The sequence below is a fragment of the Copadichromis virginalis genome, linkage group LG1 (assembly GCF_057382275.1).
Source record: "Copadichromis virginalis isolate Kocher_CV1m ecotype Utaka linkage group LG1, C_Virginalis_male_GT1.1, whole genome shotgun sequence".
Taxonomy (NCBI): Eukaryota; Metazoa; Chordata; class Actinopteri; order Cichliformes; family Cichlidae; genus Copadichromis; species Copadichromis virginalis.
In genome coordinates, this window is record NC_140618.1 from 42,780,023 (window position 1) to 42,794,820 (window position 14,798).

At 43.6% G+C, this 14,798-nt stretch overlaps 1 protein-coding gene across 2 annotated transcripts; it reads right to left on the bottom strand.

Annotated features, from left to right (window-relative positions):
* Positions 1–1,601: 1,601 nt before the first annotated feature.
* spg21 (SPG21 abhydrolase domain containing, maspardin) lies at positions 1,602–13,931 on the bottom strand. 2 transcript variants are annotated; one of them, XM_085464102.1, is made up of 9 exons: positions 13,719–13,931; positions 13,516–13,578; positions 7,937–8,098; positions 5,650–5,730; positions 3,265–3,410; positions 3,079–3,187; positions 2,530–2,637; positions 2,299–2,439; positions 1,602–2,092 (listed from the first exon to the last, which is right to left on the bottom strand). In XM_085464102.1, the coding sequence occupies exons 2-9, from the start codon at positions 13,576–13,578 to the stop codon at positions 1,982–1,984; spliced, it is 921 nt and encodes a 306-aa protein (XP_085320228.1). In that variant the 5' UTR covers positions 13,719–13,931; the 3' UTR covers positions 1,602–1,981. The 2 variants fall into 2 exon arrangements, with proteins under 2 accessions (XP_085320228.1, XP_085320237.1); XM_085464111.1 differs by lacking the exon at positions 7,937–8,098.
* Positions 13,932–14,798: the final 867 nt, after the last annotated feature.

Below are 14,798 nucleotides of genomic sequence, written 5' to 3' on the forward strand. Positions count from 1 at the left end.
TAAGATTGACCCAGAACAGAAGTGATGTCACATGTCATCTGCATCACTACAGAAAACGGAAAAAAAATCAAAATTATAAAAGAAAATAGTAAAATAATCAATGCCAGTGTTTCTGACACTTTTAAATGAGTAAACATGCCCAGGGAACATAATTGGTGTTCCTTGAAACCAACATAACAGAGAAAGTCAGAGTGCTGGTGAACATCCACAGGAGACAGCAGTGGTAGATGATCATTTCCATGGTCAAGAGAAACCCCTTGACAACAACCAAGTGAACAAAACTCTCCAGGAGGAATAACAATATCCAAGTGTACCATAAAGACAAGACTTCCAGCTCTGGAAAAACATCCTTTGGCAGATGAAGACAAGATCAATCTACCCGAGTGATGGTGTGGAAAACCTCATGATCCAGAACATGCCACAGCCCCTTTAAACACAGTTCAGGCAGTGTGATGGCTTGGGCATGCATGGTAGTGAGTGGCACTGGCACACTGGTGTTTATTGATAATGTGACAGAATTCTGAGGCGTCGATTGCCTGATCTTCACTTATTGAAAGGAAAGGCCCACAAAAGAGCAACTGGAACTGCAGTAAAGGCCTGGCAGAGCACAAAAGAGGACACCCAGCATCTGCTGATGTCCATGAATCAAAAACTTCAAGGGTTTTCTACCAAGTATTAGAAATTTCCATTTTCTGTCATATAATTTGTCCGATTACTTTTGAGCGCCTAAAACGAAGCGATTGGGTTACAAAGAAATGTTTTAGCTCCACAATTTAAAATTCATCATGTACAGAACCCAAATTAGAAAAATGTCCGTCTAAATATTTCTGGACCCAACTGTATTTACAGCATCTAGACAGCTGACACTTCACAGCCTCACCTGAAGTGGCTGTAGTTGCCAATGTCACTGAAACGTGCTTATTTCAAAGTGTAATCGTCTCCAGGGATGCGTCTCCTGCTACAGTGACTGTAGCACCACTACTCCAGCACTTACTGTGTCGCAGGCCTTTTAGAAGCAAATCCCGCCACGTCGCTTCATGACATTTTTCAGGCAGTTACTTTGAAAAACAGATCGAAGTAGAGGTGGGGGGCAGGATAAACTTCAACCCTGACCAGTGGGACATGAAACTGGTCAGCCACCTGTCAGATCTGATAAAAACCAACTAAATGTGCTTTTCCCTGCAGGTCTACTTACAGCACCATGAGTGTTTGCACAGATTTCAGTGTAGAAGTATGTCTGGTTTATAAAAATGCTATAAGGCACTGTTAGGCAGAGGGCAGGCCTCAGGTTGCTCCACACCAGATGCTGCTGGACTGCACCACAGATGACTGTTCAGACCTGCACGGGGATGGATTCCTGACTCGGCATGTGCCCAGGCTGAGAAGCACTGCGTCATCCTCGGGTGATTTCAGAGTCCACATGATAACGTTTTCATGGCTTGGGATGAGCTAGAAAAGCTTTGCGCATTAGTGACGCCTGAAGTTGTCCACAACATTTGTGTCACTTAAGAGTCCAACTGCTCACATTGTACAGAAACCATGTAAAGTGTATTTTCACGTCCATGAGACAAACAAACAAACAGCTGCACATGTGACAAAGACACTGGACAAAAACGTCATTTTATCTTAAGGAGTTATACAAACATTTCATGAATCCTTCTGTTCATCTTGCTATTAACATGACACCAGTTTACTGCTGGTGGTGTTAACTTTATCCTCCGTCCCAAACAGGCGTGAACACAGTCCAGGCAGTACAAGTGACACAGAATCATTCCACATAAGGCAGAGTGTTAGATGTTTTTAAGCAAAGCGCAGTGCAAAAGTCCCATTTGTGTCCAGGTCTTCTTTAATCAAAATATTGCTTCATGTGTTCAATAAAAAATAATCTCAGGTTACGTGCTGGTTAGCTGTTGAACTCCACAGAAAATCTGCCAGCGTCCTGTGAAACCTGCTCAGAAAGACCCGAGCTGTGGATGCCAGCTCACTGGTAGTCTTCAGAGTCCTGGTTACTGCTCATCTCCAGCTCCTCAGCGCTCACCATGGCAGGGTTTATAGCAGCGTACCTTGTCCCGTGAAACTGGCGCATATGAATCTGTAGACAAGTTAAAACAACGTCAGCTGACAGCGTACGACACACAACGACATGATCAGTGAGCGAGCACAGCTCATCCAACATGAAAATCATCCTCCGTCATCTAAAGCTGCAACAGACTATCCTGCCTGCAGAAGACGAGTTCGGCTAGAATGTGTTTGTGGAGAAGTGCTACGCAGGAAACAGACCTGGAAGAAACAGCCTACCTGTATGTAGAGGTTGACCTCAGCGCTCCTGCACAGGTACGGGAAGTTTCCTCCCGTTTTCAGGTGCGCTCTTCTGGCGTTAGGATACAGCTTATACATCTCCTCTTTGGCTTCCAGTGACAGAGCGCTCTGATCAAACACCTCAACATCCAGAGGAAACACCACATCAGGTGACAGGAGCAGCTGAATGGGTTCTGCTATACTTCATGACAACTCTGCTTTAACACTTACATCTATGATGGTCACAGCAACGTCCTTTATCTTGTGTGGCTCCACATACGAGTTCTGACAGTTGAGCGTTAGTCGCGATGCTAACTCACTTTGGTTCAAACTCTCCAGCTGCGGGACCAGGAGGGGAGACAGGAGAGAGGTGCACAAGGTTACACTGCTGTGTTCACAGTGGGCAGTCGGAGGGTCACCCACCCACCTCTGGCTCTATTCAGACACGGCTGATGGAGCACAAGGATGTCACTGCACTGGTTTAAAGAAAGCTGTCGGCAGCAGTTCAGGCTGTGTCGATAAATAAAAGGTGCTCAAATCAAATATTGAGGTTTAAGAATTGTATACACTGAGTTTCAGCCTCATATACTGGGTTTCCATATATATTTGTATAATTGTTGCACCCATTTTCCAATTTCTTAATTAAATGGTCCTGTTCTTCAGCCTGAAAGAACACCGTGTTTAGCAAAGTGAAATATCTCTGCCTTGGAAAAGCTGATCGAGCAGTAAGGTATTCTGTGGTAACAACACTGTACAAGTAACAGACGCGCACACACTTACCCTGTCTACCATGAAATCAATTGCATCTGCCATTTTAGGGTCCACAGGTCCTTTTGCAAAGTTTCCCAGAACAATCTTCTTCAGCAGGAACGCTGGCATCAACCAGAAACTGAGGGACAACACAACACACATGAAATTGACCAAACACTTTGATCCATCCACCATCCATCCATCCATCAAAAGCACCTGTTTGCAGTCCATGTCTGGTTAAAGATGGAGGTGTCGCTGAATGAGTTGCAGAGGATGAGCGAGTGCACTCGGGGAGACTTGTGTGTATACTCAGCAAACTTCTGAGCCAAGAATCCTCCCAGAGATGCTCCAAACAGATGTACCTGAAGAGTCACAGCAACACCGTCACACACTCGAGGCACACCTCGAAGCGGCCATGAGCTCTGCACCTTAATACACGTTCAGTTAAAAACAACATGTGAACGGTAACCAGCAGGAGTGAGTGAAAGCTGTCCTAGTTTTGGGTAAACATCTGTTCATACTGTGGCCATGATGGCGAGTGCCAGCGGTGTCCAACAGCAGGTTTCACGAGGTCGCAGTTCCAGCCATTCAGATGTAGCTCTGCATCCATATTCATGTCATGATTACATCCACACGCCTGCCACTGTCAGCAGTTCTGCTCTGGTGTGAATGGACTCCGCTACACACACTTTCTATCACAGTATCTGCAGAGTGCAGGAACTGCTTTCCCCACAAGGGGGCACTGTGGTGGTTCCTGAAGCACACTGCTCATTAGCCTAACCTGTGTTTTAGACCCTGGCAGAGTTCTGCATGACCTCCGTTTCTGCTCTCAGCTCACGGTCAGGGTGCTCGCACTCATAAGCTGCGGTTCTAGTGCTTTGGCCAAATCCACTGAGCGGGATCAAAGCCGACTGAAGCCTGACTGACACCAGCATGTAGGGATTTCAAAACCCGACAGCCTTCCATAATATTGTTTGTGTGTAGGCATTTATGAGTTCTTACTGAGATAAGGTGACAGCGCAGTTTAAAAACAATGATTATTACAGAGCCCAGTGCAGTCAGAGCCCTCTCTTTCTTGACCACGGTTGAGGTAAAGTTGTCAGCAGGAGGTGGGAGGACTGTTTGATCACAACTAGGGCTGCCACGATTAGTCGACCAGTCACGATCACGTTGACTATCAAAATCGTCGACGACTAATTTAATAGTCGCTAAATTGAAGCTTTGTAAGATCCTGAAAGACGCAGGAATAAGTAGCAGGATTTAAGAGTGTAATAACGGACTGAAACAGGAGATGGCAGCACTGCATGTACAAGGATGCCAGCTGTCGTCTAATGCCAAAGAAGAAGAAGCTGTATTGTAGCTGTGTCCAAATTTAAGGGCCGCATCTTTTGGAGGCCGTTACGTTACAGCAGGGGTCTCCAATCCCAGTCCACGAGGGCCGATGTCCCTGCAGGTTTTAGATGTGTCCTTGATCCACCACAGCTGATTTAAATGGCTAAATTAGCTCCTCAACATGTCCTGAAGTTCTCCAGAGGCCTGGTAATGAACTAATCATGTGATTCAGGTGTGCTGACCCAGGGTGAGATCCAAAACCTGCAGGGACACCGGCCCTCGCGGACTGGGATTGGGGACCCCTGCGTTACAGTGACGTGACAAAGGCCATCCAAGTTCAAAGACTCATCCAAATGCGTCCTCCTTTCCCCCAGATTGGAAGGATGGCTCAGGTGTGTCCTTTGTGGCCCAACCTATCCCACAATTCATAGCACGGCCCAGCCAATTCCAGTTTCCCACAATGGTGGCAGCTACTTAGTTTTAATATTACTCTTTCTGGGTCATGAAATAAACTTTTAAGATATTTTGCAATATCTTAAATATCTTTCTAACATCTTAAATATGTAGCAGTGTAAAATTAAAATATCTGCCCGGTTTATCAAGACATCACATGTTTGCAAAAGCGCTCCGATGTTTTCGGAGACGTCTGTTACCCACCAGCTCGACAGCGAGCCGGGGTTCAAGGCTCCTTAGAGCCGGCAAGAACAGTGAACTCCCAGCACATCGTTTTCAGACTGTGCGCAGTCTTTAGCTACTCAGATTAAACTTGATATAGAAGTCATTTAGATAACTTAAAATGTTATTGTTTGGCTTTTTCAGTGTTTTATTTGTTCCTGAATAACTCTGTTTGGCTGAGATTAAAGTTTAAACACAGCTGAATAAACGTCAAACAGAAAACTGATTAAACTGAAGTGTGAGATGGTCGAGAGTTTACTTCAGTGTCCTGTTATATTTTAGATAGCAAGGAGCAGACGGCCGAGTTTATTAACCTCCAGAGAGACAATCTGCAAATTTCATTAAAGTTTAATAAACTATCATCTTGTCTTTATTGTTAGTTAGCACACACCTTACACACTTAAAGCTGTAAGCTAAGGATAGTTATATAAGAGCAGATGCTGCTGGTGCAATAAGCTGTACGTCCAATGGATGATGATCTGATTAGTCGATTCATCGCAAAAATAATCATTGACTAGTTGACTGTCAAAATAACCGTTTGTAGCTCTGGTCTACATACAGATCAGTCACCGTCAACACAAAGTACGGCCTTACTTTATCCAGTTGCAGATGATCCAGAAGCTTCCTGAAGCCATCGCAGAACTCCATGAGATCCCAGTAGACGGGATACTGCAGCTGCAAATCACAGCACCAAAACAACGCCATCACATTCAGTTAGTGGTGTCAGGCATATTCCATTATCTGGTTAGTAAGTTTGTACTTGGAACAAACTGTGTGGGGTTAGCAATGAACATTTCAAGCAGGTCCATCATGTCCCCGACTCAGCGGCAGACACTCCCACAGTTTCACAACTTCCTGACTCGGGCTGGGTATCATCACTGATTTCTAGAATTGATTTGATCCCGATTCACAAGGTCCCGATTCGATCCACGACTCAATTAGATCCAATTTTAACTCAGACATTCAGAAATATTATGATTCTGATCATTTATCAGTACTGACACTTGTGAGACTTCATCAGAGGTGTGAGCATCACAGCAGAGGCCTTGTGTCAAAGTAACTGAGGATAAAACAGAAAAACATGAAGGAGATTTTCCTGGCCTGGCTTTTTATAACAGATAACCTTAAAAACATTCTGCAGTAGAACAAAAATGAAAGAAAACCATGAATCAACATCTGAATATTACCTGATGCTGCTGAAGTGAAGCAGAGCAAAGTTACAGAGGTTTGATTAGAAACACAGCTGAGCGTTTTGCAATTTGGCATAATTTTAAAAAGTTTGTATTTCTTCAGTATGACACAGCAGAAATGAGGCTTTGTTGTTGGAAGTCATTAAAAAAAACAAAAAAAACAGCGGTGGACAGCGATGTTTGACTGGTGGGTAATTAGCAAGTAAATAATGCAGAAAACAGGAAACTGAGCTGTTCAGGGATTTTACCGTGGTGGCAGCAAAGCAGCAGAAGTCAGAGGGAATTCATGACGATGTTATCAAACATGAAGTGTAGTTTGAATCTTTTGGTTTCGTGAATGTTGGTCGGAAAGTGAGAAAACCTGCAGCATCAGAATCTGTGAGCTGTCGGCTCACAGATGCACCTGATGCGTCAGGTCCACGCTTTGTGTTTGTGCTGAATCCGCTCACCTGCTCTCATTTACTGTTTTAGCTGTTTGCTGGTTGATGAAATGGTTTTGTGAGGTTTAACCTAGGGCTGGGCGATAGGACCTAAAATCCATTTCACGGTATAATTTGAAGCATGTGCGGTAACGACTTACATCGTGATATATTCTGTTCTTCTGTATAACGTGTTTTCCACACTACAAGGGGCAAAAGCCTTTAATTTTCCTCAAAGATCGACAGTGCGCCTCATGTATGAATTCTGGTTGTGCTCACTGACCTCGAACCGATTTTATGCGGTACCCGCTAGCTTCCACCTAAACATGACATAGCATGTTCTGACTGAGAGATTTCTGAAGCATTCAAACGTTCGGCTCTGCTATCACTTCCAACATAAATGAAGACAGGAAACTAAACAGCAGTGGCGTTTGCAGGGTTACTGAAGTTGGGCTAGCTGCTATATAATGATGTGCTACGTGATCGCTAGCTACACAGCTATGTTAGCATAATATAAACAGTGAAGCTGGAGGATGAACGCTAACTTTTTTTCCCCCACTCGATAAAATTTAACGTGGGGGTCTGATGGTCAGGGACAAATGTAATCGCATGGCAGGATGCTGTAAACGGACCAAACTTCAGTCAGGAGAACAACTGAGATGATCCATCCACAATACGAGGTTAGTCATTAATATACTGCAACAACATGGGAACAGAGAGGAGAATTCAGCATTAATGAATCGATGGTACGGAACTGGAGGAAGCGCAGTTTTTGGCTTTCCCCATATTTCAAAAGTACTTCATCTCTTTGCTATGACTGTCGCCCGGCATAATTTGCAGATGATACTGCTTGCAGCCGCTCCCATGCTTTCGTCCAAAACAGGCGCAGCTTAATGACACCATCAACATGCGTTATCGCGGTAGAGCGGTATAGTCAAAATCCGTGGGCCAGATTTATATAGTTTCTGCCGCCCACCTGTAGTTTAACCTGAGATTCTGGTGTTTCTGGCAAAATACATTTATATTTAAAAATCGATTCAGGCTTGAATGAATCGATATTGCTTTATCCAAGGTAAAATTGATTTTAATCGGAAAATCAATTATCAAAACCCACTCCTAATCCCGACTGAGGCTTTGTGCTACTGTGGCAGAGCGTCTCATCTTCCAGTAGCAACTGGACTTAATATGTTATTCAAAGAACTGCCAAAGAAATTTGAGGCAGACTATCCTGTGCAGAGTTACTGCACACAATAGTCCACCGGGATCGCTCACCGAGATGACTCTGTAGCCCCAGCCCGTCAGAGCCAGCACCTGCTGGAAGAACACCTCCGCTGTGCCGCTGACTGGAGGGAGGAAGATGATGGGACAGCGGACACTCTTTGGCCCAGCGTCGTACAGTGACCACACCTTACTGTCATCGTCATCAACAATAATCTGAGGAGAGAAACACATGACAGAGACCAGCTGCCTATTTAAAACAACATGCCAACAGAAAGACTGCAGCTCTTAAAGGTTGTGATGGAGACTAGGGCTGGGCGATATGACCCAAAATTCATATCTCGATATTTTTTTTTAAGTTTTAAGTTAAGAACAAAAAGAGAGTTCTAGTCACACTGTGTCCCAGATGTCACACGGGCACTTTTATTTACATACAGCGTAGATGTACATGAAGAAATTACTCAAAAATAAATTATCAGCATTTATTAAATAATCATGGTCCATAAATAAAAGAAAACAATGTTGTTTTTGTGCATAACAAAAAGCTCACAATTATGCAGTCAAAATGTAAACTAATAGACGCTGAGCGTAATAACAAAGAGACAGATTTCACAGCTGCACCACGTCTCTGAACAGGAGCCATTTGTGGTCCTTATACACACAGTACGGTAATATTACGTTGAAGCACAGAACGTATCACTCCGCGAGGCTCCTCCTCGGTAGCTGTAATCCTCCGACAATCCATCAAGCAGTGCAGCTCCGTAGCTTAGCAAAGTCATATTAAAACATTTGACAGATTGCTGAGCGCCGTGTTCCACATAAAATCGGTTCGCGGTCAGTAAGCACAACCAGAATTCATACATAAAGCGCGCTGTCGATTTGAGAAAATGAAAGGATTTTAGGCCGTGCAGCCCCTCCGGGCTGCATGTCGTTAGCGCGGTTAGCTCGCTAACACGTTGACACTGTCCAGCCCCACGCACGGGGCGATCCGCGGTAACTCGCTAACGGAGATTTTCCTCTTTCATCTTGTCATTGCCTGCAGGTGAAGCTATGGGGGAGGGGGAGTTGTGTTCAGTGAAGGAGAGGCGAGGCCGAGTAACGTTGCGTAGAGACAAAAGTGGACGAAAGAGGCAAACCTGCGGCTCCACAAGTATAATTATAACGTAACATAGACTATATCGATATAAACGATATTATCACATCTTATATCTCGTATGAAAATATATCGATATTTTTAAAAAACTCGATATATCGCCCAGCCCTAATGGAGACCAAACATTTTACAGTTGCCGTTTCCTGAGCCCATTCAGTCACATCTCTGTTTTTCAAAAGCATTCATTATATGTTCTGATTTTTGTACATTTTATATTCATTTCATCATTCAGCGTGAATGTGATGCCAGGTTCTTTGTTGGCCATTCTACGTGCCGCCCATCTGTGACTAAATGCTCACTACATGTATCCATGTTGGAGTTTTATTACAGCGTTCACTAAATACAGAATGATGAGTGCTGCAGGCCTGGCTCATGTTACATATATGCTGCGGTAAACGGACTGCTTCTACTCTACCCAAACATTTTTCTATGCATGTGCTTTCTATCCAGCATTCATTCTGTTGGATGCCTCAGTATATGCTGTTATTTTTGGGCCTCTATTCTGAGTGCGCCTACATAATTTTTGCAAATACAAATGTTGCATTTTGAGGAGAAAATTATTTTGAGTGAAGAAAATTCATTGCTGCTTGCAAGAAATGTATTTCAGTGTTTGCTATTATCCACACACACACACACACAAATTCTGATTGGCTGTTTTGGTGTCCAATCAGCTCGCTAGCTACTGCATTCCAGAAACACTGTCCAAAGTGTAGCTGAATCCAGTGGAGTGGTTTGGTTTAAACTAGATTAAAACCCATTTTTGGGTAGTGTCTTTAATTATTTTAATTTAAAATATATAATTTTTAAGACCATTGTTGGTTTTATTCTAGTTTAAACCAAACCACTCCACTGGATTTGGCTAGTAGCTAAATCTTTATCTAATATCTTTTATCCTGTCTTTCTCTTCTCACCCCAACCAATCACAGCAGATGGCCCCGCCCCTCCCTGAGCCTGGTTCTACAGGAGGTTTCCTCCTGTTAAGAGGGAGTTTTTCCCTTCCCACTGTCGCCAAAGTGATTGCAATAAGTTTCTTAATTATTTTGTGGAAAAGGTTGCTAGTTTGAGACCTCCGACTCTACCTATTGCTGACCCAGCCATGCATGGTTCTTGCTCAAGTCTGTTCTCTGCTTTTCTACCAATTGTTTTATCTGATTTAGAGAAACTTGTGTTGAATGCTAAACCGTGTGGCTCTCCAAATGACGTTGTTCCTCCCCGTTTTCTTAAAAAGGTATTTCCTATCATCGGACCACATATTCTGAACATTATTAATACTAGTCTTTTGTCTGGTCAAGTACCTAGGGAATTTAAGCATGCAGTCATACATCCTTTACTTAAGAAACCAGGCTTAGACAGTTCAGTCATATCAAATTTTAGACCCATCTCTAAGCTTCCCTTTCTTAGTAAGATTCTGGAAAGGATTGTTTATACTCAGTTGATGGACTACTTGAATGACTCTAAATTGTCAGAAATCTTTCAGTCCGGCTTTAAGCCATTCCACAGCACGGAGACAGCCCTCGTAAAAGTTATGAATGACATCCTGATAGCGACAGACCGTGGTAAATATGCAGTGCTGGTCTTGTTGGACATGACAGCTGCATTTGACACTGTGGATCACGATTTGCTGATCTCCCGCTTACAGCACTGTGTGGGAATTACTGGTTCGGCACTTTTGTGGTTAAAGTCCTATCTTTTAAATAGGACATTTTGTGTTAAGTTGGGGTCGGCCTCATCCTCTGTGGCCCCTCTGCTTTGGGGTGTTCCACAGGGATCTATTCTTGGGCCGTTATTGTTTTCATTGTACCTCTTGCCTCTTGGCGCGATTTTCCGAAAGCATAAAGTGCCATTCCATCTATACACAGATGACTGCCAGCTCTACTTACCTTTTAGTCATTCTGATAGTCTCCCAACTGGACCTCTGCTTGACTGCCTTACTGATGTCAAAGCATGGATGGCAAAAAACTTTTTAAATTTTAATGATCGGAAGACAGAAGCAATTTTATTTGGCCCAAATCGTTCTTCTCATACTCTGGATGTTGATCTTGCAGCTTTGACTTCCCAACTAAAGAGTTCGATCACAAATCTCAGAGTTAAAATTGATTCTGCACTCACCTTTGATGACCATGTAAACGGGGTGGTAAAATCAGCATTTTATCACCTCAGACGTTTATCAAAGGTTAAGCCCTTTCTTTCCAAGCGTGACTTGGAAAGCGTTATTCATGCCTTTATTACCTCACGTTTAGATTATTGTAATTCTCTTTTAACAGGGGTTGGGCAGGGCACTTTGTCACGCTTGCAATTAGTGCAAAATGCTGCGGCACGATTTTTAACTGGTAGAAGAAAATTTGATCACATCACTCCGATTTTGGCCTCTTTACACTGGCTTCCAATTGAATTCAGGATCCGTTTTAAAGTCCTTTTATTGGCTTTTAAATCCCTAATGGTCTGGCACCTGTTTATTTGTCTGATTTGTTGAAGCCCCACGTCCCCACTCGTTCCCTTCGGTCAGCTGAGCAGTTGCTGCTTTCAGTCCCAAAGTCACGGCTGAAACTTAGAGGAGACCGAGCGTTCTCTGTTGCCGCGCCGATGCTTTGGAATAACCTTCCTCTCCATATTAGACAGGCTGCATCAGTGCCAGTTTTTAAGTCTTTATTAAAAACCTATTTTTATTCCCTGGCTTTTAACTCTGTGGGTAACTGACATTTTTATTTTTATTTTTTTATTTTTTTATTGTTTTTTAACTTTATTGCTATGTCTGGTTTTATTACTATGTGCATATTAGTATTGTACAGCACTTTGGTCTACCAGGTGTGTTTTTAAAGTGCTATATAAATAAATAAATAAATAAATAAATAAATAAATAAATAAATAAATGATGATGATGATGGCTTATGGGGGAGGGGGGGGAGGTCATATGATTTTTGGGGTTTTCTCTGCATGTACTATTGTAGGGTCTACCTTATAATATAAAGCACCTTGAGGCGACTGTTGCTGTGATTTGGCACTGTGCAAATAAAATTGAATTGAAATTGAACACTTTTTACTCTCTACTGCACAAATATGGGCACTGCACAGCTGTGGATTAAATGAAGCTTGGAAACAAAAGATTTTTTATCGTCCATGCCGCCCTAGTTTAGCTGTCCGAGCACGTGATGCTGAAAGCAGCGGCCCTGTGACTACTGCACACAACATCAGTATAAATGTGACCATGTGACAGATGGCTGACTGACCAACATGTGTTAAGGACAGAAGCCTTCAGTGCTCACATGACAACAAAGCAGGAAGTCTGCAGTGGCAGAAAGCCTCATGCACACCAGATCTGAGGACAGCCAGGCATTCAGTAGCTCACAGACTAACCACTTGGAGCCTAACTATTTCCTGGCACGGCGACAGAGTGAACCCATGTTCAGACAGCACCACCAACAGCAGTGTGTTAGTGTGAGCAGAACTAAGCTGCTGTGACTCTCCCTGGAGGAGTGTCACTGGAACTAAAGAGAAGATATCGTGATGAAGAGCAGCTCTAACACATGGACGGGGGAAACGTGGTACATACTAGCACATAGTAGTACTAATGTACTAAAGTACTAATGTAGTAAAACTAGTTTGTGGTGCAACTCAAATGCGGCTGCACCAAAATCCTGTGGATCATATGAGATGTTGTCATGTTCAGTGCCAAAGGTCACACCGAGCACACGACTGGTGATCTGACCACAAGAATGCTTGTGCATCCACGTGTAACCCTCCATGTATTCATGTGCACTGTCACAATCACTATGACATTTCAAAATGAAATACACTGCCATGTCAGAAACACACGTATAACAACATAAACAACTCCAAACAACGTTTTTAGAGCGTTTCCTGCTCAGTCATCTCTGAAAACTCAGACATGGATGATGATGATTCTGAAATTATACCTTCATATATCACATACATTTACTTTTAAAGTCCTATCCACCCACCTTTCCCCACTTTAAAGTCCGAGGCCAAATTTGAACATGAGCATTTAAAAACTATTAAAGAAAAAAGTCTAAATTGTCTTACATCAAAATCAGGGTCTGTAATTTAGAACAGACGTTAAAAAAACCTCAAAGTTGTGTTTCTAATGCCACTTCCTGTAAACTCTCCCCGACTCCTCCAGGGTATGCTCGCAAAAATATTTAACAATCATTTTGTAATTAGTCGAACTACATGTGCAAACTCTAGACTGCCTACTGACATTTTTGTTTTCATACTGCTCAATCCAGCACGAAAGTTAAATAAAAATGGCTTTTTCTTCGTGTCGTGGTTCAGTGGAGCAGAAGGCCTCGGTGAGCTCGGATCATAGTTTCGGTTCCAGCCCGCCTCCGCCATGCACCTGTACTAAACAGTAACCTGGCTTCTAACCGCAAGCGAGTTTGTTTTTCCTCGCAGGCACAGAGAGGACATAACAAGTGTGTACTTCCTTAATGACGCAGTGGGCCGAGCAGCTCTGTGTACTCACTCTCTTCAGTGGCACCGTGCTTCTGAACCAGTTGTAGTCCGGAGACACTTTAATCTCGTCCATCTGTGGACACACAAAGTAGCAGTCACAGGATGGCGGCGTGCTTCGGCCGGGGGAGGTTCGGGGAGAAAACACCACCCGCCGCGGCTACCTGCTGTTAGCTCCGCGGCTAACTGCACGAGAGCACCGGCTAAATGACTTACCACAGATGTTCACCGCGGCCCGAGACGCCGTGACGCCGCTGTTCCCGTGCTACCCGTGGACGTCAGTCACCGTATTCGAGACTCCAGGTCCATGTCGGGGTACCGTTTCTTAAGCGGCCGCCTGCTCATGTGACTCTGCTTTCACACACTTCCGTAAAAGCTCCTGGCTGCCGCGTTCACCTCCGTGCCACTTCTTCTATTGGTTTAATGAAGAATGAATCGAAAGCTTCCAGCGCAGCGCCCCCTGCTGTTTCCTTTCAAGCTAATAATCTAATTTATCTAACGCAAATATGGCGTAACTGCTCCAGGTTTGTATTATCTGCAGTGATGAGGATAAAACACAGAAAAACATGAAGGAGATTGTCTTGGCCTGTTTTTATAGCAGCCAACCGCCTTAAAAGTATTCTGCAGTAGAGCGATAAGTAAGCAAATCATGCAGAAAACAGATTTTTGATGGTAAACTGTTCTTGGAGCACAACGAGAGAGAGAGAGAGAGAGCTGTGCAGGAAGCGTGATATTATTGCGGTGGAAGCAAAACAGCAAGAGTGAATCTGTGACGATGTTTTTCAAACATGAAGTGTAGTGTCGTCTCCCAATTCAGGGGGTGAATCTTTCGGACCGATTTGAAAGCTGATTATGTCACAACGAAGGCTGCTGCAGAAGCAGATGAGGAATAATAAATGTTAACCCTTTGCACATTTCATGTAATTTTGCTTGGCAGTTTACTTATTTTTACTGTTTGTCCTTTTTTGTGCTCCTTTATTTCATCTGCACTTGTCTGTTTGTGACGTCTGCACTGTGCCGTGTTTTTGTTATTCAATAAATGCATTGCAAAAAACAACAACAACAAAAACAAATGCGTCCTCCGGATTTGAAGATGGGTCGGGGGTATCCTTCGTTGTCCACGCTATCCCAGGATTCATAGCATGGCAGAAGAGTAAGCTTTTAATAGTAAGTACTCAGTTTTATGTCACTCATTTATGCGGCGAAACAAACGTTTTAAGAAGCCTTGCACTTCCGGCCTGCGAAGGCCATGTACGTCGAAGGATGCCCCAAGAGCACCTGGCTGCAGCCACTGTG